This window comes from Lygodium microphyllum, chromosome 3 (genome assembly GCF_053477565.2).
Source record: "Lygodium microphyllum isolate KBCC chromosome 3, Lygodium_microphyllum_v1.1.10, whole genome shotgun sequence".
In the NCBI taxonomy this organism is placed as follows: Eukaryota; Viridiplantae; Streptophyta; class Polypodiopsida; order Schizaeales; family Lygodiaceae; genus Lygodium; species Lygodium microphyllum.
Window position 1 is genome coordinate 60,974,965 of NC_141137.1, and position 24,887 is coordinate 60,999,851.

Sequence of the window (24,887 nt, forward strand, 5' to 3'; positions counted from 1 at the left end):
AAAATGAATCGGTTTTCGTTTCCCGTGATGTTGCTTTTAGAGCCATAGCTACATTAACTTCGGGGCAAAATTGAAAAAATGAATCGGTTTTCGTTTCCCGTGATGCTCTTTTTAGACCCATAGCTAGGTTACAGTTAGTGCATTCAGATGTATGTGGACCTATGCAGACAAAGTCATTGGGAGGATGTTACTATTTTGTGACTTTTATTGATAATTTTACTCGATTCTGCTAGGTCTACTCTTTGGTGAAAAAGTCAGAAGTGTATGATGCATTCTTGGCTTTTGTTGCACTTGTTGAGAACCAATCTGGCTGTAAAATAAAGACTCTCCATTCGGATCAAGGGGGGGAATATGTATCCTCTATGTTGAATTCTTTTTTGAAGCAGAAATGCATTGTTCATCAGTTCACTGCTGCTTATACTCCACAACAAAATGGGGTTGTAGAGAGGAAGAATCGGTCACTCATGGAGATGGCCAGATGTATACTGAAAGCAAAGAGTTTGACATAGTTTTTGGATGGAAGCTGTAATGTGTGCTTGCCATGTTTAAAACAGATGCCTCACCAAATCATTAAAGAAAATTTCACCTTTTGAGGCTTGGAACAGTCGGAAACCTTCTGTTGGACACTTTTGTACCTTTGGGTGTCTTGCATATGCACACATTTCCCAGGCACTTAGAAAAAAGTTTGATAACAAGGCTATCAAATGTATTTTTGTGGGATATAGTAGTGAGAGCAAAGGCTACAGACTCTATGATCCTGTCTCTAAAAAGGTGTTTGTCAGTAGGATGTACTCTTCGATGAAAAATCAGAATTATCCCTTGCTGATTTAGACACATATCAGGTTGCTCGTGATGTATTTGAAGGGCTGCCGCCCATTACATTTGGTGACTTAGCTGGAGTTTCAGCAAGTGAACTCAATGTTTAGCCAGCTGCTCTATTAGAAAATGTAGAAAATCAGCCATTGGGTGATCTGAATATTCGGCAAAGTGCTGAAACTGAAATTTAGCAAGAGCTTTTGCACAGTTAGGAGGCAAGACAAATGCCTAGATGGTATTTACAGACTATGAAAGATAGTCATCTAGATGCACCCATAGTCGAACATGGGATTTAATGTCTTTGCCCTTTGGGAGGAAAGCCATAACAAAATGGGTCTACAAGCTGAAACGGAATGCAGATGGATCCATTGACAAATATAAGGCAAGGCTTGTAGCTAAAGGCTATGCACAGAAGAAAGGCATTGATTATGAGGAGGCATTTGCTTCTACCTCCCGAATGACGACCATCAGGTCTATGGTTACTTTGGCTGCCCATTATGGATGGACTGTGCATCAGTTGGATATTGAAATTGCATTTTTACATGGGGAACTTCATGAGGAAGTATATGTACAGTAGCCCATTGGTTTTGCAGTTGAGAGATCCGAACACTTGGTTTGCAAGTTGAAAAAGGCTTTATATGGTTTGAAACAAGCTCCTAGAGCTTAGTATGCAAAGATAGATGCTTTTTTGCTCAGCCAAGGGTTTATAAATAGCTCATTTGAGTCTACTCTTTAAGTATGCAAAGAGGGGGATCCATGCTGATCATTTGTCCATATGTTGATAATCGTTTGCTTACAAGGACATATACTGATCAGATTTTTTATTAGATTTCAGCATTCAAACAAAATTTTCGGCAAACTTTTGAAATGTCAGACTTGGGGTATTCGCATTATTACTCAGGCATTTAGTTCATACATGATGCTAGAGGTATTGGTTTATCACAGTCAAGATACGTTTATAAACTTCTTGAAAAGTTTGGCTTACAGGATTGCAAGCCAGTCTATACACCAATGGAACCTGGACTAAAGCTGTCATTACATGATGATAGTGATTTGTTTGATATACATACATATGCTCCAGCAGTTGGATGTCTTATCTACCTATGCAACACTAGGCCGGACATAAAGTTTGCAGTTTTAGCCTTGAGCAGATATATGCATCAGCCACTCATGTCACATTGACAAGCTGTTAAGCATGTCTTTTGTTACTTGCACGGTACTAGATCTCTTGGATTGGTTTATGCCAAGGGGGGACCACTGCAGTTACATGCTTACAGTGATTCTGATTGGGCTGGTGATTATGATTCATGTCACTCCACTAGTGGTAATTGTTTCTTTCTTGGCTCATCTTGTATATCTTGGCTTAGCAAGAAACAATCGTCTGTTGCCACATCGTCATGTGAAGCTGAATACAAGGCAGCTTTCACTACCACAGTTGAATGCATATGGATTAGACCATAGAAATAGGGAACGCCCATTCCGGCGCATAGGAACGGATTAACGCGTTTCGGGAGGTATGAGCCCAGGAAACGCTGGCGAAACGTTCCAGCCCATTCCCTGGCCCGTTCTAGCCCGTTCCAGCCCGTTCCATCCCGTTCCTTGGCCGTTCCTTGTTTGGAACGGCCGTTCCAGCCCAGCCATGTAAATTTTTAATTTAAAAAAAAAAAACTCCTGTTTGATGTTTCGCTCCCGCCTGTCGCCTGTCCCCTGCGCTTGCGGCCTGTCGCTCCACACGCCCCCGCCTGTCGCCTGTCACCTGCGGCTTGCCGTTGCGCCCGCCTGTCACCTGCCATTCCACGCGCCCTCCTGCCCCGCCTGCTCGTGCTCCTCTGCTTGCTCGTGCTCCTCCGCCTGCTCCTGCTCGTGCTCCTCCGCTTGCTCCGTGCACTTGCCGCGCCTGCTCTTGCTCCTGCTCCTCCGCCTGCTCCCCCGCCTGCTCCTGCTCGTGCTTCTCCGCTTGCTCGTGCTCCTCCGCCTGCTGGCTGCTTGGCCTGCCACACCTACCTCGCCAAGGCCGTGGGCGTGCGCCGTGCCTACTTCTGCGCATCTGACTCTCCCACCTGCCTCTGAGTCTCCTGCCTACGTCGCGTGCGGCACACGGTATACTTTGGACCTTGGTTGAAATTTTTGCAATTTCATTGAACTTTGACGCATGGATGTTGAAATGTTGGCTGCAAATTTCTGTAATTACTAACTTCATTGAAGTTTACAGTTTACTGATTATTTGTCACTTCTATATAGATGGCAGCATTGACATCTATGGGATCTTCATCATCCTCAGCAGGTACTTCGTCAACAACTTGACGAAGTCGAAGCACTACTTGGTCATGGTGGGATGAGGTAGATGCAGAGGTGCCATTGAGAGGTGGAGGGGCTCGCCCTTGGAAATGCAAACTTTGCCCTTATGCTCGCACTAGTGGGGCTGATAAAGTGAGAGCCCATCTTCTACATGAGGAGGGGAAAGAGGTGCGTTTTTGCACTAATTTATCAATTGAGAAAATGCAGGAGTTACTTGACCGCATAGCCACTTCTATGGGGAATTCACATGCCAGGAGGACGCCAAATATAGCAGTGGATCCAACAACATGGACTCCAAGGCCAGCAGGGCATGATGCTTCATGCAGAAGACCACCAGGATTAGTGGCTACGCAGCCTTCTCGTGGGCCATCAATGGCAATAGGTCGTGGTGTTAAATAGAGTTCATTTCACACTTCATGGGAACCAAAGAAAAAAGAGGAAACAGATGTAGCAGTGGCACGCTTTTTTTACCATGACCATATTGCATTCAAATCAGCCAGGTCACCTCATTTTTTAAATATGGTGAAAAAGATTGCAGAGTATGGACCCACATATAAGCCCCCTTCATCAGAAACTATGAGGACTACATTGCTTCAAAAGGAGAAAGTAGCCATAGAGATTGCAACAGCAAATATTCGCAATCAATGGGCAATAAATGGAGTGACATTGATAGCAGATGGATGGAGTGACACACGCCATAGGTCCATACATGGTGTTGTTGCATATTCTCGTGGAGATGTATACTTCATTGGTAGTCATGATGCTTCAGAGACTGAAAAGAGTGTAGATGTATTGGCATCTGAGTGGTGCGAGGCAGTGCAGGCTGTTGGGGCAGAAAATGTAGTGCAGTTTGTGGCAAATGGTGAACCTACAAATAGGGTAGCAAGAAACATTTTAATGGGAATGTATCCACATATCACCTTTAGTCCATGCATGTCGCATTGCTTGAATAACTTGTTGAAGGATATTGGAGACTTGCCATGGATTGCATCTCTTGTTGCGAAAGGCAACGCAGCCTTCTCGTGGGCCATCAATGGCAACAGGTCGTGGTGTTAAATAGAGTTCATTGCACACTTCATGGGAACCAAAGAAAAAAGAGGAAACGGATGTAGCAGTGGCACGCTTTTTTTACCATGACCATATTGCATTCAAATCAGCCAGGTCACCTTATTTTTTAAATATGGTGACAAAGATTGTAGAGTATGGACCCACATATAAGCCCCCTTCATCAGAAACTATCAGGACTACATTGCTTCAAAAGGAGAAAGTAGCCATAGAGATTGCAACAGCAAATATTCGCAATCAATGGGCAAGAAATGGAGTGACATTGATAGCAGATGGATGGAGTGACACACGCCATAGGTCCATACATGGTGTTGTTGCATATTCTCGTGGAGATGTATACTTCATTGGTAGTCATGATGCTTCAGAGACTGGAAAGAGTGCAGATGTATTGGCATCCGAGTGGTGCGAGGCAGTGCAGGCTGTTGGGGCAGAAAATGTAGTGCAGTTTGTGGCAGATGGTGAACCTACAAATAGGGCAGCAGGAAACATTTTAATGGCAATGTATCCACATATCACCTTTAGTCCATGCATGGCGCATTGCTTGAATAACTTGTTGAAGGATATTGGAGACTTGCCATGGATTGCATCTCTTGTTGCGAAAGGCAACAAGATTATCACATTTATATGTAATCATCAGTACTTGCATGCTGAGTTTCGCAAGAGAAGTGACAAAGAACTTCTTAAATACTCGGATACACGATTTGCATATAACTTTCTTATGCTTGGTCGATTGCACTATTGCAAAGGTGCAATTCGGGAGCTATTTGCTAGTGATGAGTATGAAAATTGGACTGGGGCTGCCACTGCTACTGCTGTGTTATGTAATGCATATGTTTCTGATAGAGATTTTTGGGATGAGGTTAATCGCACCAACCAAATGATTGATCCTATTATGCACATGTTAAGGCTTGCAGATGGCATGGATCCATGCATTGGGAAGATCTATGAAGGTATGGATCGCATGATTGAGAGGTTGGAGAGTTTGGAACCAAATGCAGATAGGTATGAGCAGATCAAGGAGTTATGCATCAGCAGATGGAATGAGTATGACTCTCCTATGCATGCTGCAGCATATGTGCTTGATCCTGAGTTTCAAGGAAAGATACAAGAAAGAGACCTTGAGGTGGTCAAGGCTTGGAACACATTGCTTGCAAGGCTTTATCCCAGCCGTGAAATGCAACGCAAAATTAAAAATCAGCTCTCTGTATATCGGCAAACATTAGGGATGTTTGGTACAAAGGATGCACTAGAGGACAGGATAAATATTGGGGCTGTTTTATGGTGGGAGGACTACGGGGCAGAAGCTCTAGAGTTGCAGAGTTTGGCTATTCGTATTCTTAGCCAAACAATTAGCTCTTCTTGTTTAGAGCAACTATGGAGCTCATTCAATCACATTCACTCAAAGAAGAGAAATCGTCTTGGTACAATGAAGACGAATGACCTAGTTTATGTGAGCTCCAATCTTCGCTTGCTAGCTCGTACATCAGTTGCAAAGGCTGATTCTTTTATATGTTGGGAAAAAGATGACGACGATGATGATGGTGATGATGATGGGCAGGATGTTGTTCAGCAGGATGAGCATTCAGGCACAGTGGAGCCATCTTCCATGAATCAGAGCACTTAGTAGCTAGCCTTTTGGAACTTTAGAGTATTGACTTGGAAATTGGAGCTCTTGTAACTTGGATCTTTACTATTTAGGCTTTAAAGTTTAGTGCATATTTTGTGTTTTTGCAATGCACACTTGTTGCCAATTGGACTTATGCAACATTGTTGATTAGAATGTTGAATTATGAATGCGACAATCCATTGCTAGTTACAATGTTTTGAATCTTTATTATTGTTGAAACTTGATTATTATGTCTCTAGAGTCTAATTTCATGAATTATGGTTGATATGATCTCTCTCTCTAGATTCTAAGACAAGTGTTGACTCTCTCTCTCTCTCTATATATATATATATATATATATATATATATATATATATATATATATATACATATAATATATATATACATATATATATATATATATATACATATATATATATACCGTTCCCTCCGTTCCCGTTTCCTCACTTTGGACGTTCCCCCCGTTCCAGGGGTTCCCGTTCCCCGTTCCTGGTAACTATGGATTAGACTCTTGCTAGTTGATCTGGATGTATCTGTTACGGAGCCTACTCCTTTGTTCATTGACAGTTAGAGTGCCATTGTAGTGGCACGGAACTCAGTGTTTCATACATGCACGAAACACATTGAGATACATTATCACTTTGTTAGAGAAAGGCTACATGCAGGTAATATTAGCCTTATCTATTGTCCTACCACCAGGAATGTGTGAGACATCTTCTCCAAAGCTCTTCCTCGTGACAAATTTGAAGCATTTCGCAATGTTTTAAATTTGATCTCCTTTGGTGGCGGATGATCCTTGTACTTTTGATCACTCTTCACTCTAGGGGGGTTTGTTGGGTTTTCACTTACACCTATGCTTATAGAGGTGTGTCGGTGATCAGTAGGACACTGGGGCACTTTTTACTCTCGGTATGAGAGGTTTTTCCCCCAGACTTATTGTCTTATTTCGTATGTGCTTATATCACACACTTAAGGGCACTTATTGTGTTCGGGTGTGAACACCCCCCTACAACCCTAAGGTTTAAGGGTTGTACTTTGTACTTTCATATAATACCTTTTTAGTCTATTGCATTGGTTCTTGTGCTTCACACGCTGAATTTCGATCCTCTCTCCGTCTCACACATTTGACTGCCATGGTACTACTGGACCATCTCCTTCACCTTTCAGCATTGAGTTTGGTGTTTTGCTGCATTCAAGATCCGTCAGAGCACACTTCATTCATTCAGTATCCCTCAGCCTGCTCCATCGAGACAGTGGATGCTAGACGATCCTCTGCTCCTTGAGCCTCTGCTGTATCACATTGTACATGCTTGGTTTGTTCATTGAATTTATTCATTCATTTAGTGCATTACCATTTCACTCCATTCCCTGAGCATTCTTTTGTTAGTTGTGTTGATTCGTACACTTTCTGCACTCTATAAGTCCCAGGGTTCTCACTCATGGTGCTACGAGTTCTGATTTTTAGTGCTTATTTCCTCACAGCTTCTATGGCCCATCGTCAATACTCTACTATTACCTTTCCTTGAAAGAGGAACAAGGCCATCCCAGCTTCCCTTAAGCATTAGCTTGGCTGTTTCTGCTGTATATGCCAGTGGTATGTCAAGTAATCAGTGTGGACTGACAAGGCATTTCTTTCTATATTGTACATATTGTTTTTATCTTTGCTTGTACATTCTGATGCCTTCGCATATTTTTGGGAATTCATAGGGCTATGCTAATCTCATAGTTAGAAGTGTTTACCTTATCTGGATGCAACTAAACTATGCTGATTCTAGAGCAAAGTGGTGACTTTCATGTTCTTTGGTGAATGTGAAATGCTGCAAACGGACGTTTGATTGAATTTGATTTTCCTGAGGTGGTTGATTCTGTCTTTCACATTGATTATGTTTGATGCTCCTTAATAGGTAACTTAGATCACTCTAAAAGAGATGTGGAAAGTTAATTAAGGTTGTTAACCTGTGGTTGCAATGCATGACGTAGATGCTATCTGATTGATGGTGTTTTCAAGTGCTGAAATTAGTTGTTGTTTTATGCTAAAATAGGTGGCAGACATTACACACTCTTTACAGCAGCCTGCTGGAAGGAAGGTAACATTTGAAGCTTCCATATGCCTATACTAGCCTCATTTGTGCATTTTCTGGTGCACTAAATCACCAGGTTTTGTTCAACAACCTTTGCAAGCCTGTTCATATGGTTGGAAGCTGTTATATAATACTCAATTTTGGATAATTTCAAGTGATGCTTAGTGGTTTGGCTAATACTTTGACCTGTTTCCTTGATTTGGATAAGTTTGGATCAATACCAAGCTTGTCATTTTGTGTAAAGCATAACTTATCTGGACAATAGATGCAACAACTTTCTTGTAAGGGGTATTTTGTATATAGAGCCTTTCTTTTTTCTGGTGAGCCCATCTTGTTGTAACACTCAATCAGTTAATGAACAGGACACAGCAAGTAACTTAATTCACGGAGTCAAAATAGTGATAGAAAACTTAAATTGCTGAAAAAATGTACAAAGTATGGCACTGCAAAAGCTAGGCATGCAAGGATTACATGTGCAGGGGTAGGGTGACTCCTATCAGCAGTGAATCATTAATCTGGAATAGTGCTATTGCTGGAAGTTAATCTAGATATATATCTCTGATCTCTGTCAACATAGGCAAGAATGATGGTGTGTTTAAATAGGTAAAAACAGCTGAATATTTTATAGGCCAAATCATCTAGACAAAACATAAATTCATACTTTTTAAGTCTTTATAGTCACTTGAAAACTTGGCTCATTATGTGGGAAGGATGTGGGAACCTTTCTGACAAGGTTCTGGCTCTTGGAACTATGTGTCTGTTGCAGGTGTGTATCTCCAACTGATGTGCTAAAAAACCACCTAAGAACTCAATCCTCTGAAATCTGCATCTTTTAAAATACTCAATTGAACGGAAACTGTTTCTCTGGATCATATTGTCACTGCTGTATCTTCAAACAAATCTCAAACTTTAAAGTTAATCTTCAAGATGGATACTCTTCTGTAAAGATTAAAGTGAGAAGTGCTTCCTAGTGCCTATGCAGGAGTTCAGGAGGCCAATCTGAATCAGAGAAATCTTCATCATAGGTGTGTGGATCATAGTATCAAGATATATGTGACTTGTAGATCAGGGTGGTGATAGAGGAATAGGAAATGGACTGTGAACCAAGAGGATGCTTTTACATAGGACTTGCAAATTAACAAAGCATAACTGATCATATCATTGGCCATAGTGTCAGTTTTAGGTGAGACCTTCAGACCATTTGAGATACCTCTATATCTGAAACTAGATCTAGAGCTGCTACCAACTCTTGAATCCTCATTGTTGAGAAACCACTTCTTCAGTTTCCCCACTTCAATTAGGGTTTCATACCAACAACCCCAAAAAGGGCTGGTGTCCACATTTTGGTCATTTTTGTTAGTGGGCAAGTAGTCAGTGGTGCACCACCCTAGACAGTTGAGGCCTATAAATAGGCTGTCACTTCATTCATTCTTCACCACTTCAATCATTCTTCACCCCTCTTCTTCCATCACTCTTACATTCTTCCCTTCTCTCCCACCTCTCCATTGCCCTCGCACCCCTTCAGGTGGATATTGAGGTTCGTGGTGGGCATTGATCCTTCTTCCCTCACCCTAGCATCATCTTCCCATACTTTGCGTCACCTCTTGGACCTTGCCTTCATCACCTAGAGTGCTCCCCTCCGTCAGGCATCATCATTGTTACCTGGCGACACATCTAGCGCTTGCATTTGCTGATCAAGGGCATTGGCGTTAGCTTTTCTCACACAGGCTTAGTCTCCACTGTAAAGAAAATACCCTAACATAGAAGCATAAATAGAAACCGTACGATAAAGCACAGATTGATAAAAGAACATAGTTAGGGTTAGGGTTAGGGTAACTCAGAGACAATGAACACGATTAATAAATGAAATGATATGACTACTAATAATACGATGCTCATGTAACAAACATACTATGCAGTGAATGAATACTGAACCTTGAACTCTTGTATGTCAAGGATCAGGGCAGGGCTAATGAGCAGGAGAGTGTGTCGTACTCCGAACGGATCTTGAATCGCAGCAAGGCAGCCTTGAGATGTCGAACACCAGTAAACGCAACAATGAGAAGCTGGATCTGATGCAGACAAGAGTGAGGAGAGAGAAAGACTAAAAACGTAGGCAAGACAACCTGCAGGAGAGAGAGAGACTAAAAACGTAGGCATGACAGCTTGTAGGAGAGAGAAAAACTGTCGCGACTATAGCAGGAGAGAAAACTGTCAGGGCGGCAGCTGAGGCCTGCAAACGCAGCACTTTGCTGACGTGGCAAACTGTACGACAGCAGTGTAGATGATCAGTAGTCAGTTGCTAGGCAGAAACAGCAGCAATCAGCGTGTGGAGGGCTGGAAACATGCGCTAGGTTGTAAGGAACAGTGATGGACAGCAAGGGCTGAGATGTCCTCCGCGAATGGGGTGTGCGCAGCAAGTTGACAACACTTGAAACTTGCAAAAACGAGATTGGGAGAAGAGTGGAGGGCTGGCTGCTAGGAGCAGGAAGTAGACCAGGCTCAATAGGCACGATCTCGGATGATGTGGAAGAAGGAAGCGGATTGGAATCCGGTGCAAAAAATTGCACAATATCCCTCTCATCAAAACAACATCCCACCTAACGATCACCTTGTTTGTCCGAGGATCGAACAAATGATAGGCTTTCACTTCAGAGGAATATCCCACAAAAATAAGGAGATCATCTCGGGGAGTAAGCTTACCGATGTTGTCATTAGGCGTGTGTATGTATGCACGACACCTGAAGACTCTGAAATGGGAAATAATAGGCTGAGAGCCAAAAAATGCCTCATAGGGGGTCTTCTGAGGAAGAGCTGCAGTCGAGTATCAGTTGAGGATGTACATCGAAGTGTTAACAGCCTTGACCCAAAAGCGCTCATGAAGCTTTGCTGCGAACAGCATAGAGCGTGCCATTTCCATGACTGTGCGGTTCCTACGCTCTACGACTTCATTCTGAGAGGGGGAGTTGGTAGAGGTGAGTTGGTGAGAAATGCCATGCTTCTGTAGAAACTCGAAAAACTTGTGGGAGATAAACTCACCACCACTATCATTCCTCATGCACCTGACACGACGACCAGTTTGGTTATGAACCAGCAACACCCAAGTAGAAAAATATGTGAAAGCATCTGACTTATGCTTGAGGAAGTGCACCCATATGTATCGAGAATGATCATCCACTATAAAAAAGAAGTACAGTGCATCGTTTAAAGCGGCAGTGGATGTCGGCCCGCAAAGATCAACGTGAATCAATCTAAGAGACTCCTCAGCTCTATTTGTAGACTGCTGAGTAAATGGGGTACGGTGCTGCTTTTCGAGCTGACACGCTTTATAGACATCTCGAGCTAGCTTCAGGCATGGAAGGCCCTCAACCAGCTCACGGCATGACAACTCATAAAGTGAGTCATAACCAAGATGCCCTGAGCGAAAATGCCAAAGACGCTCATTGTGCATAGGCTCCTCAGATGTGGCTAAGGCCTGGAAGCTATGGAACACGGAGCTCTCGGCAGTCAGCTCGAAGAGTAAGTGAGTCATATGGTATAGGCCATTAGGCTGTGCCTCACTGCGAGCAATCACTAAACCAATCTGAGAGTCAAGGACCTCGAATGTGGTCGCTGTAAAGAAAACTGCTCACCCCAACTGGCAAAGTTGTTGAACAGATAACAAGTTCACCCCAAGTTGAGGGACATGATATACATTGTCCAACGAAGTTAGATCCGGACCCTTGTTAGTGGAAAAACTAATGCAACCTAGAGCTTGAATCTTGATCGAGGAGTTGTTTCCTATAGGAGTCATGTCATGTGTAGCTCCACTGTTCACAATCCAAATTGGAGCTGAAGTGGTTGGCTGTGACAAGTGGGCCTCTGCAGTAACCTCTACAGAGACGATGTGGGCCTCTGCAGACCAGTCAGACAAGCCCTCTGGAGTTGAGAACGTTGTCGACAGAGATGGCTGTGTAGTGGCAGTGTGAGTCTGACCTTTAAGTTGCCCCTTACCATCAACTTGCCTCCCCTGCTGGGGGTTGTCCGACTGAGGGGCGGGGGTCTGAGACTTAGGTTTTGGTGCTGTGTCTCGTGCCTTTGATCAACACTTGTCGTCAAAAGGGGGTCAGCCTTTTGACAATGTTGACAATACCTATTCTTTTTAGGTACATTCTGCCACCCTAGTTTAAGTTGTGACTGGGAGTTTCCTTGAGAATCCCTAGATTAATTTAGCTTTTGAGTTTGATTTTGATTTTGAGTGGAGGTTTGGTTTGGTTTGCCCTTCCCTTGTTGCCCTTTTTGAGAATGAGCAAGAAGAGCCTCCTCTGAAGAGGAATTCATATAAAACTAATCGAACAATCGTGTGTAACGCAACAAGTAACACTCAAATTCATAGAATGTAGGCATGGTAGGCTTTGAAACTATTCCTTCCACAAAATTGAAGTATTTCTTGGGGAGTTTATTGAGGAACAATGTGACCTGATCGTCAGAGGACTTGGGAGTCCTCGTAGTTGAGAATTCAGCGAGGAGACACCGATACTCAGCCAACTTGACTTTCAAGTCATCCCGGCCAATGATTTTGAAAAGCTGAAGCTCATGGTTAAGATTAATACGACGGGTCCTATCGCGAGCCGCATAGCGGTCAGTCAAGTGTGCCCATCGCTCTGACGCTAAGTCAACGCTAAGTCAAAACATTGAAGTTGAGACTGAAACTCAAGCAATAAGGCCTGCATCAGCTCAACAATAGCGGAGGCATTCCTAGCCTTCCATGAGTGGACGACCTCGTATGGAACCAATGCGGGATCGTGTTGGGGTTCCAACCCCTGCACAAGATCCCATAGGTTCTGTGAGTCAAGGACATGTCTCATCAAATTCGACCAAGTAGTAAAGTTTGACACGTTAAAACGAGTCTTGTTATTAAATGCATTCTTGGCAGAAGATGAGCTAGAACCATGAGGTATCGAGTAGGTGGAGTAAGATGATGGTGGAAAAGATGATGGAGGTGGGTGTGTTTGATAAGAGAAAGGAGGGGGGGGAAGAGGTGGGTAGGCAGAAGGAGGCTGTGAGTGTCCAATGAGTGCCGATTGATATGGAGGCACTGGAACATGAATGTTTTCATAAGGTGCTGGTGTAGGTGGAGACACTCGGGCACGGTAGCCTTGTCCAAAGTGAGGCTGCGACACAGCAGGATGACCAGAAGGTCCATTAGGCAATGCCATGGAGGCAAACTGTGGAGGCAACTTATCCATACTTGGGAGAGATTGAGAGGGATACCCAGGCTGCAATGATCCCGAAGGTGTGTATGAGGTAGGTGGAACACCACCCGGCTGAGGGAAGGATGAGGTCCTAAAGGATGTGTCTATGTTTCCATAACCCCCTGGTGTGATGTGCGGTGCGACATGGGGTGTCTGAAATGGAAATGTAAATGATGTAAATGGAAGTGGTGAAGCAGGGAAGAATGTGGTGGGTTTTGAAATTGAGGTGTATGAGGTGCAGATTCTTTTTGTTCATTTTTATCATTTAAAGACTGAAAATGAAACTGTGAAGATGATGATGCACCATGTAATGAAGTGAAAGGAACACCAAATTCATTCTAATTATGTGAAGTAGATGGAAAAGAAGGAAGGGCAGTAGAAGAGGTATTTGACTTTTTCTTATAATCCTCGTGACATGTGTTAACATACAAGAATTAGTCCTTAAGAGGACCTTTTCCGTAGTCAACAGACTCAGCTCTTTCTTCCACATGATCTGTACCAGTATATTGCAAAACAGAAGATGTAAAAGAAAAAGGCACAAAAGACGAATCAAAAGTACCTTGCACCGGAGAGGATAAAAGAGTTTGAAAAAATGGAAAATACTCCGGATCTTACTCTCCAAGAGGGGGGCCTATCCCTGATGGAGGTCTTAACGGCCCTACAACATCATCGGACTTTCGCGCAACATTTGAAGAGTGAAAATCATGCATACCTTCATTCAGAAGCTTTTCTTGAAGGGCAATCCTTAGGTCGCGCTTCTCAATCTTCTTTCGTCGATAAGCTATGATCAGTTTATATTCTTCAGAGGTCAACTTGCCTATCTTTTCTTCCATGTACTCAGATGCGTCTTCCACCATGTCAGAACTTTGTGGAGCAAGCTGATCGGCCCACTCTTACTCGGTTCTTGGCATAGGCTGTTTTGGAGACAGAATTGGTGTTGATGTGTTCGAAGTCATTTGAACCTACTGTTGTTCTTGCTTCTTGCGAAGAGCTCTTAGATCAAAGGCCTAGATTTCTCAGAGAGCACTAGGCTCTTATACCATGTAAAGAAAATACCCTAACACAGAAGCATAAAGAGAAACCATACAAAAAAGCACAGAGTGATAAAAGAACACAGTTAGGGTTAGGGTTAGGGTAACTCAGAGACAATGAACATAGTTAATAAATGAAATGATATGACTACTAATAATACGATGCTCATGCAGGAAACACACTATGCAGTGAATGAATACTGAACCTCGAACTCTTGTTTCTCAAGGATCAAGGCAGGGGTTATGAGCAGGAGAGTGTGTCGTGCTCTGAACGGATCCCGAATCGCAGCAAGGCAGTTTCAGGATGTCGAACACCAGCAAACATAGTAGTGAGAAGTTGGATCTGATGCAAACAGCAGTGAGGAGAGAGAAAGACTAAAAACGTAGGTAGGACAGCCTGTAGGAGAGAGAAAAACTGCAGCGACTGCAGCAAGAGAGAGAAAACTGTCAGGGCGGCAGCTGGGGCATGCAAACATAGCAGTTTGCTGACGTGGCAGGCTGTACGACAGCAGTGCAGATGATCGACAATCAGTCGCTAGGCAGAAACAGCAGCAATCAGCGTGTGGAGGGCTGGAAATAGGCACCAGACTATAGGGAACAATGATGGACATCAAGGGTTGAGATGTTCTCCACGAACGGGGTGTGGACAGCAAGCTGATAACACCTGAAACCTGCAAAAACGAGATTGGGAGAAGAGTGGAGGGCTGGCTGCCAATTAATAGAAAATTAGGGTTCTAGATCCTCTCCCACTTAACTCTCTCGATCCGCTCCCCATTTTAGGGTTTTGGCTAAAATAAGCCTAAAATAAGCATGTTTTGGGGCTGTTTAAGTGGCTAAGAGCAATTCTTAGCACAACATCCACTAGTTGACATTATCATACACCATTGTGTTTGGTAGTCGAGAGGCATCTGCATCTTGTGTTTGTCATCATCTGGTATCGCCTCCACATTTGGTAACCTTCTTCCACACAGGCATTAGCATCGAGGTTCCTACAGTCTATGTTTTCAGCATTCAGGCCTCTGGGATTTGCGTTTGCTGCCCAAGCCATCTTTGTGGTGTTCAAGGATTGTGCTTCGCTCCCTTGACAACTAGTGGTCATCTTTCTCATCTGTGACGGCATCTAAGGACTGCAGTTGGCTCCCTTGACAACCATCCTTCACCTTCCAGTGATTACTTCGGTAGCCCACTGCCCAGGAGGGCTACACTCCGCTCCCTTCACTCTGTAGATTCCCCACGTGAGCTGCCGCCTGATTGAGATAAGATAGTGTAGTCATCTTTTGAGCTTTGGCTCCGTTGTATCAGCTTTTCTTATCATAGCATGATTTAGTGCATTATCACTGTGTTCTTTTGTCTTTTAGCTTCTCCTCTCTCAATGTTTGTTGTACACACTCTATGTTTCTCTTGGCAAACTCTATTGTCTCTTTGCATTGTCACATATCTTGACACTCATGTTGTATTGGCCCTTGATGTTTGAATGAGTAAGTCAAAGATAACAGGTGCTTCCAAATAAATCTGCCCAACCTCAACTGAGATCAAGCCTATGGCTCCACCTTGAAACAGCTTTGTGTTAGCAGTCATATCATTTCATGCCATTCTCTATGTCTAGCTCCTCGTTGTGAACCTCAGCAAGAGTCTAGTGAGGATGTTTGACGCTCTGACGCTCTAGCACTATCTATGTCTGTCAGTGGTTTGCATGCACCAGCTTTCCATCAAGGCAGCACACTTAGGCAGCATGCAAGCTGCATTTCAGCCAGATCAGCCAGTTTAGAGGATTAGTGGCTATATATATAGTGGCACCTCACTCTCTTTTGTGCTGGTTATTGAGTTTTCAACCTCCTACCCAACACCTTCACTCATCTGCGCTTTGATTGGCAATGTGTAGGTACCGAGTCCATTATCTTAAGCTTTGCATTGAGTCCTTTTTTAGTCATCATTGATTCAGGTTTTCATTCCCTTTTTTTTCCGTGAAGGAACTTAAACTAAATGAGAGTATTTACATTAGGCCTTTTGGCTAGCCAAAGAAATTCACAACATCGTAAGTGAAGCCAAAATGCTATCAAAACACAAATATCATGTGGGGCACAATAGGAGTGGAGGAAACAATATGCGGCCATGAGGAAGCCTTTTCAGCAAGGAGCAAGTCAGCCAAAACCATGGAAGAAATCTGCCATAACAGTAATCCTTGAACATAGGCCACATAACCATAGATACCTGAGGTCAAATAAAAATTGAAGGCATTACGGGTGCACCAATATGTGAGAGAGCACTCCATCTCAGAAAATGGAAGTGTCAAGGATGATTTGGTTGCAAAGTGGTCAAATAAGGCATCTTGCCGATGATGCAAGAATGGATGGCCATTCGTTATGGTGTCATTGAGGTCCACACATGGGAATAAAGCTCTAGTAGGAGATGAAAAAATGAATGGGGTCTCTCTGCGTTCTCTCTCTTTGTGTGGCTCTCACGGTTATGCACACTTACACTTTCATGTTTCTATTCAAACAACTTGTTTGGTGTTTGATATCATAGGAGTGAGCCTAGGACTTTCACCAATAATGTGATTTTGCCCATGCTAATAAAGGAAGGTGTTGAGAAACCACATCATTCTATATAGTTTCCCTTCTTCATTTTTAGTTTCCGTTTCAAGCCCCAAAAAGGCTTTCTAGGACCTTTTGAGAGAGTCAGAGCATCTCTCGAGAGACTTTAGTGGGAGAGACTTGAGATCGTTTGTGCTTATATATTCGGCACCTTCCATCCATTTTTCACCACTCACACCACTCATTCATTCCGTCAGTTTTCCACCACCTCTCTCTCTTTTCTCCTTCCACCATCTCCTTGTTGCTAGGTGCTAGTCTTCAACTACCTTGGGCTGCGTTTATGATGGTAGTAGCATCTTCTCAAGCTGGCGGTTCTTTGCACACACAGACGACAGTTTACTGAGCCCTTCCCCTTTGCATTTGGTGCTCACTCCCTGTTGTGTGTTAGCATCCTCTTGCCTGGTGTCAGCTTCCATCCTTTAGGCAATAGTTCATCCTTGTGTTTGACTGCCCTAGAGGCTCTCCTTCACTTGGCGTTTGCATCATTAGCCCATCGTCAACTTTCCAAGCTCCATACACTTGCGTTTTGGTGCTTGGCCGCTTCTCTTCATCAAGCATTACACTTCTAGTTGGCAGTTCCATCATCAGAGGCTTCCTACATTTGCGTTTTCAATTTTTGGCTCTTCCTTCACCACCAACGTCACTCCCTAGCAGTAAGTTGGCGTCAATCATTAGGCTTGCATTTGTAGACTCAAGAGGCTTCTCACCCTTCGATGGTAGGCTCCCTACTTCAGGCATCACTAGTCATCATCCCTACGTTCCGGATTCAGAGCCTCCTCTTCAACGGCAGTCTCCTTGCTGTAGGGCATCCATCGTGCTACGGCACCCTTGTATCGGATTCACTTCATTATTTCATTCATTTCTCATGTGAGTTTCTATTCTATTTTTAGTGTTTGCTGTACGCACTTTGTGTTTCCCCCCTGCAAACCCTACTGTCTCTCTAGTTGCTTAGTCATTTCTTATCAGAACATGAGGTGCTCAATGAGCCACGAAGATGCTCTGCATTGGAGAAGGCAAATATAAGCTGCAGGTTCATCATTGTTGCATCATTGAGAGATATCCTTCTCCCTCACACCCTCTCTTTTATAGGTTGCCACTCCAGTACCATGGCACCTCCACCACCAACTTGTCTACTCGGTGCTCCTATCGTAGCAAGAATTGTTACACCCCTGAAGATTGTCAAAATCGACCTTTGCTCCCTACCCCACTAGAGTGTATGTGCCTTCCACTAGGCACTCCCCTTGTGCTACCTCTGCATTCTAGCCACAGAGATCGTTTTGTCTCGGCTCTTAGTTTACTATGCTCAAGGCCATAAGACGCATCCGACGCGTACTAAGTTCTCATAGGTAGGCGGAGACGCTAAGACCTTAGGAGGCAATAAGTCCTCTTGGAGACCACCACATTGTGTGGAAATTTCCCCCACCCATTTTCGCATCTAGTGGCTAGCACGGTTTACATCTCCTTTGGAGTCCACTCCATTGAGAGTCCACGACTGTTTTCCACCCATTGGCTCACCCTGAGCCTCCTGTCCCACCCTCTTCTACTTTGTTCCTTCCAAGCTTGTGATACCTTCTTTGGCATGATGGGCGGTACTTCCTTCGTCATCCGACACCTTGGAGTACGTGACCCATGAGTTGGTGTCCCTATCTATCTCAGAGGGTGATATAGAGGGGGATCCTTTTCCTCCCCTCTTAGGGGGGGCATCTCCCTTTTCTTCAATGTCAAAGGGGGTTCCTCCATCTCCAGTTTTAGAGGGGGATTCTACTACTTTCAAAGTTCTTCACCCACCATCTTTTACTTTTGAGATTTGGCTCTCTTTCGAGCAGTTTTACCTCTTCTGAAACCCAACATCTAGAGGATGTATCTTTGATCGGGGCCCTTGGATCTTTAGCGGTGACTTTATGACTAGGCCTTCGTATTTCTTCTAGCATGGTCTAACGGAGCTAGTGGCTTCTCACCTGAGGTTATGGTTTTTGGCTTTTTCTTCACCATCCACATCACTCCCCAACAGCTAGCGTCAATCATTAGGCCTGGGTTTGCAGACTTAGAGGCTTCTCACCCTTCGACAGCAAGCTCTCTGAAACCGGCCTGTTCATTGGGAAGGGCGGTAGTGTACAACCAAAATATATAAATGCTTTCACCCAATTAACAGTCGCCCACATTACCTGAACTTAAAGACAAAGAATCAAGAAGAAATACAGGAAGCTAGAATGCTCCTATTGCCACATAGACACCCTGTTGGCCCCTAAGTTAGGCGCCCCTTGCGGTATTTCTTTAATTTTTAAAAAGAGAAAGTACAATGGGCTGTCTTTCACCTATTCTGGGTGAAATTTGACAGCATAACAATACAATTACTGACCCAAATCAAGTTGACCAGGAGGGGAAACTCTGCCCAAGTCTGAAACTTCTGGTTGGAGTGAAGAATTGACCATTTCAGTCTGCTGTAATTACTGGTTCAGACCTGTTCTGAGACCTTTTTACAACTCATACTGTTCCCTGTACTGTTCAGCCCACTGTAATTACTGGTTCAGACCTGTTCTGAAACCTGTTTTCAGCTTATATTGATCCCTGTACTGTTCTGCATCATTTGGGCCAAGTGCCCCTTGATTCTGACATCATTTGGGCTCTGAATTAACCTCTGAACAGTCCAAAATCTGTACTGATTTAGTGCTATTTCAGACACCTGCTTGGTGAGATTACCACCATCACCTATTCCTGCTTGTGAGCAGCAAACAACTGCTCCTGTTCCTGGAGAAAAGAGGCTCTTGCCTCATGCAAAAACAACATATTCCACACAGCTGTACCTGAATCAGAAGAAAGGCCCTTGATTCTGCAGCATAACCATACTGTCAGGGAGAGAGAGAGAGAGTAGGAAGCAAGCTCAGCCCTTTGTGCATCATAGACAGGGTAGACCAGCTCTCAAGAGCTCTCCATCTGCAGCTGTTTTTCACAAATGAGCCCCTATCCATCAAAAAACTGCACGCCAGCCCTCTTTAAAGAGGTAAGTGCACAACTTTGTGCCAAGTGGCAGCACTGGAAGATATTTCCCGTTCTAGCCTTTCGGTCTAAAATTCTCCATGCTCGGTGCAGACCTCGGCATAGACCAGAGGATTGATCCTTGTGCAAAAACGAAGATAATGACGCGAACAGATACTGGGGTCCGAAAATAGTAACTCCCTAAATTTTAGGAGTTGCTTCCATTGCATCCCACTAGTCTTCTGACCATCTTTGTAGACTATGGCTACATCCAGATTAGCAATGTAGCTCAACTGAAAGTGAATTTCCACTGATGACCCCACATGGACTAATCTTTTGAAGATTTGTCCATCTTCACTTTGAACTAGTCTCTTCCAGGCTAGTTCTTCAACACACTTATCCATATATACTTTCACAAGTCTCTTCCAGGCTTGTCATTCTATAGTGCCATCAGTCTCTTCCAGACTTGTACTGGACCTTAAATGTCCAGTCTTGACTCACTAGACATTCCTGTCTGTTTCACATACTGGCCATGCAACTCAGGCGTTTAGATTTCAAGAGGGATCCTTCCAAAAAGAAAAACCAAATAAAATATGTAATAAAGAAATCAACAAAAAGGTAATAGTTATCACAATCTTGTGACATACCGCCCTCTCGAAATCGCAAACGTCCTCGTTTGCATGAATGTTATACATGCTTCCAGCTAACCCAGTGAACTTACACTTGGCAGCACATGTACAACACATACATGCTATCAGTCAACATTGTGAATTGAACACATTGTTAACACATGTATGTTCTAACTGTGAAACATGACAGACTATCATCATGTGACTCCACATCACTGTTTCCAGATATAGTGGCCGGTACACCACAATGATATCCGCATAGTGGTAGATTCTCATTTGATGACTCCACATCACCCTGACTATAGATCTAGTGGCCGGTACATCAAAATGATATCCCCACTGAGTCAATTCACAAAATACATGCCCGATCGAGTAACCATTGTTACAACATGTATTCAATTGAGTAGAAGTAAAAACTGTATTCTTGCAAGCAATACTTACTTCTTTAGCACTGAGAAAACCATATGGACACAATAAGTGTTAACTTGTACAAAATCTGTTTTTGTACATAATTTCTTTCTTGAGCAATTGTCACTTTGACAATCTATTTCAGCTTAGAGATACAAGGGGTCAAGGTAGGTTGCAAGCGAAATGCTTCAAGGTAAAGTTCCAACACATTAGGTGACTCTGCAAGTTCACCTTCATCCATCCACTTAGCATCTATAGCTGGATAGTTCTTGAACTTAACCAAATACCTTCTAGCAACCTTGCCTTTCACTTTCCTTTCCTTGTGTGCCGGTACCTGTTCTGGAACAAGAATTTCATCAAGTTCCTCAACTTCGGGCTGTTCCTCAGCTGGCATATCTTCTGGCACATCACCCACATAAGGTCTAAGAAGACTTACATGGAAAGCATTATGAATCTTCCAATTGTTAGGCAATTTCAGCCTATAGCTGACATCACTAATCTTCTCTGTTACTTGAAAAGGCCCATAATATTGCATACTAAGCTTAGTGAAAAGACTTTCCTTGCCTTTCCGCTTCTTTAAGCGTGCCTTTTCAAACCGCAACAGTACCCAATCACCAAGTGAAAATATCAATTCACGACGGTGATGATCAGCAACTTTCTTTTGCTTTGCCTGAGTCCTTTCAAGGGCATGCTTAACTTTTTGATACATTTCACCCATACTCTGCACATACTGATCTGCCTGAAAGATCTTATCCTTTGTATGCAAAATGGGAGGAACTTTTTTACCACCTTCAACAATTTCAAAAGGGGCTTTGCCTGTTGACGAATGCACAATATTATTGTATGCATACTCGACCAAAGGCAAATACTGCTCCCACTTTGACTTGTGCTCTGACACATTGCAGTTAAGCAGATCCAAGACAGTAGAATTTGCCTCTTCTGACTGTCCATCAGTCTGTGGATGAAATGACGATGAGAACTTAAGCGTTGTGCCCATGTTCTTGAATATGCCTCTCCAGAATAGACTTGTCATCCGTGGATCACGATCACTGACAATAGACTGTGGCATACCATGATACTTGAAGACATTGCACATAAACAAACGTGCCATCTGATCTGGTTTTATCTTCTTCCTGACAGGAATGAAATGAGCCTGTTTGCTAGACCTGCAAATAATAGTCCATATCCCATCATTTCCTGTTTGTGTCCTTGGAAGATCAAAGATAAAATCCATAGCTATGCTTTCCCATGGTTTATCCGGAATAGGCAATGGCTGTAAAAGCCGTGGTGCTTTTTGCTTGTCAAACTTGACCTTCTTGCAAATCAAATACTACCGCACAAAAGCATCCACGACTCTTCTCAGAGTAGGCCAATAAAAGAATGTCTCTATTGCTTTGATTGTTGCATCAATACCACGATGCCCTGCATACGGTGGAGAGTGACTCTTTGTCATAACTTTCCGTCTCAATGGCATAGTCACACATAGTTTACCATGCATCAACATGAAACCATCCTTGAGAAGATAATGCTCATGATGTTGTCCATTGACAAGCTGATCAAAGATCCTTGCAAAATCTTCATCATCAGCATAGTGTTCCTTCATATCATCAAGCTCATGATGATAAGGAATTGACACAGCTGAAATTTGTGGCTTCCTTGACAAAGCATCAGCCACAACATTCTTTTTGCCTTCCACATGCACAATCTGAAAATGGAACATTGAAAAAAAGTTTGCCCAACGCATATGCTTTTCTGACAGCTTAGTCTGAGTTAAGAAATAACGCAATGTCTGATGATTTGTTTGGACAACAAAATCTGCCCCAAGTAGGTAGTGTTTCCAACTAGAAAGCACATGAATCACAGCCAGCAATTCTTTCTCATAGACCTGCATAGTCTTTTCTGGCCCTCGCAAGATTCTGCTTTCATAAGCCACTACCCGGCCATCTTGCATTAACACTGCACCAATGCTATTGCCACAGGCATCACTGTAGTCTTTTCTGGCCCTCGCAAGATTCTGCTTTCATAAGCCACTACCCGGCCATCTTGCATTAACACTGCACCAATGCTATTGCCACAGGCATCACACTGGACAACAAATGACTTCCTAAGATCTGGCAGAATGATCACTGGACTAGAAGTTATCTTTTCTTTAAGAAGATTAAAAGCTGAAATCTCTTTCTATGTCCACTGGAAAGAGACTCCTTTCTTCTGTAAAGCATGTAAAGGTGAAGCAATCTCTGCAAAAATTGCGAATGAACCTCCTGTAGTAAGAATACAAACCCAAGAAGCTTCTAACATCATGAACAGTCTTCAAATCTAGCCATGTTCTAATTGCTTCAATCTTAGCAGGATCCATTCGGACACCATCCTTTGACACTATGTGCCCTAGGAATTGGATTTCTTCCAAGAAGAACTCACTCCTCTTGCCATTGATAAGCAACCTATTACTGCGAAGCTCATCAAAGACTGCTTTCAAGTGTTCTCTATGCTCCTGTTCATTCTTTGAAAAGACAATCATGTCATCAAAGAATGTACCAACAAATTGCCTGTATGGACGAAAAATCCTGTCCATCATTCGATTAAACGTAGCACTAGCATTAGTAAGTCCAAATGGCATTACCAAGAACTCATAGAGACCAAACGTGGTCCTAAATGCAGTCTTATGCACATCCTCTTGCTTAATCCTGATCTGATGGTATCCACTCTTCAAATCTATCCTGCTGAAAATTGACGCTCCTTCCAAACGGTCAAGGATGTCGTCAATTCTTAGAATGGGGAACCTGTTTTTGATGGTACCCTTGTTCAATGCTTGATAATCTATGCACATGCGCCAAGAGCCATCCTTCTTCTGCACTAAGAGCACTGGTGAGCAAAAGGGAGATGAGCTTGGCTGAATTAGCCCTTTTTCCAACAGCTCATTGACTTGGGTCAATATCTCTTTCTGTTGGGTTGCACTAACCCTATACGGAGGTCTATTTGGTGGGCTACTGCCTGGCACCAACTCTATTGCATGATCCTCAGACCTCTCTGGAGGCAACTGTGATGGTAATGAGTCAGAAAAACAATCACTGAACTGAGACAAGAAAGCAGACCTGTCTCTATTTAACATAGAGAAATTTGACTCGTCATTATCCTTGACATCACGTGCAAAAATCAAGTACGCAGAAAGATGATTCTTTATTACAGATGTAATGGCAGAAGTCGATACTACAGGTACAGACTCTCCTTTAAGCTTCACATCAAGCACATAAGTCTTTCCCCTATGTTCCAAAGTCAGTGTCTTGTTAAAGGCATCCAACACACCATGCTTTTTGAACATCCATGGCATTCCCAACAAGACATCACAGCCTTCAAGTGGCATGATATAAAATTCTTCTGCATCAACATAAGACTGTACATGAAGACACAGCTTTCTAAGAATGGGTGTCACAGACTGTGAGTGGCCGGACGACCCTGCCTCTGTTGTGTAGCCCATCTCATTTGCTCTGATGCCCAAAGTAGAAGCCAATTCTGGTGAGATAAAATTTGCCTTAGCTCCAGGATCAAAGAAAATAAGTACATGTTGATCCCTAACTTTACCCCAAGCTCTGCAAAGCTCATTAGCATCCGAGTGTGGCTTGTCTCCCAGCATATCACGCACTAAACCTGCTGAAGGTTTGGGCTTCTTTCCTTTCCTATCCTCTTTATCATCATCAGCTGGTCTCTTATTCTTGTCCGGACAATTAGACGCAATATGACCAGTCTGCTCACAGATAAAGCACTTCCTCTCAGCCATTAAAGCCTTTCTCTCTTCAAGAGACTTGCGCACAAAAGGTTTCTTCTAGTCCTTTGACTGCTGTCCAAAGGACTTGGCTGGCTTCTTCTTGAACTGCCAAGGTTTACCTGTGCTTTGAGAATTCTGGTAAACCTGTTTACCAAATGGCTTCTTTGCTGAAAAATTTTCAGATTTGTCGTGTTTAATGCTGCCCCCAAAACCACTTGACTGTCCCAACAATAATGCATTTCCTGTAGTAGCATTCTCAATTAACTGAGTCAAAGTGGTGACCTTTGTCTTTGTACAATAATTCCGAAGTTCCTTGGGCAGCCCACATCAATATTTCTCTATCTGCTCAGTCAATGGCACAACCC

At 43.3% G+C, this 24,887-nt stretch overlaps 2 protein-coding genes across 5 annotated transcripts in view; one reads left to right on the plus strand and one right to left on the minus strand.

The window, feature by feature from the left end:
• LOC148038403 (2-dehydro-3-deoxyphosphooctonate aldolase-like) overlaps positions 1-24,887 on the plus strand; it is a 90,018-nt gene that overhangs the window by 37,795 nt on the left and 27,336 nt on the right. For all 4 annotated transcript variants that reach the window (XR_015689488.1, XM_087671541.1, XM_087671546.1 and 1 more), the window contains one exon: positions 7,849-7,893. Coding sequence is in view for 3 of the 4 variants with exons in the window: in XM_087671541.1 (XP_087527667.1) it covers positions 7,849-7,893 (45 nt within the window). In the remaining variant the exon portion in view is untranslated. The remainder of the gene's footprint in view (positions 1-7,848; positions 7,894-24,887) is intronic.
• LOC148038404 (uncharacterized) lies at positions 20,896-21,477 on the minus strand. Its single transcript, XM_087675564.1, has one exon. It carries the CDS (start codon positions 21,475-21,477, stop codon positions 20,896-20,898), a length of 582 nt encoding a protein of 193 aa, XP_087531690.1.

Bases quoted from the DNA above. Each gene is read 5' to 3' on its own strand.
- LOC148038404 (XM_087675564.1), bottom strand. From the start codon at position 21,477: ATGGGTGAAATGTATCAAAAAGTTAAGCATGCCCTTGAAAGGACTCAG.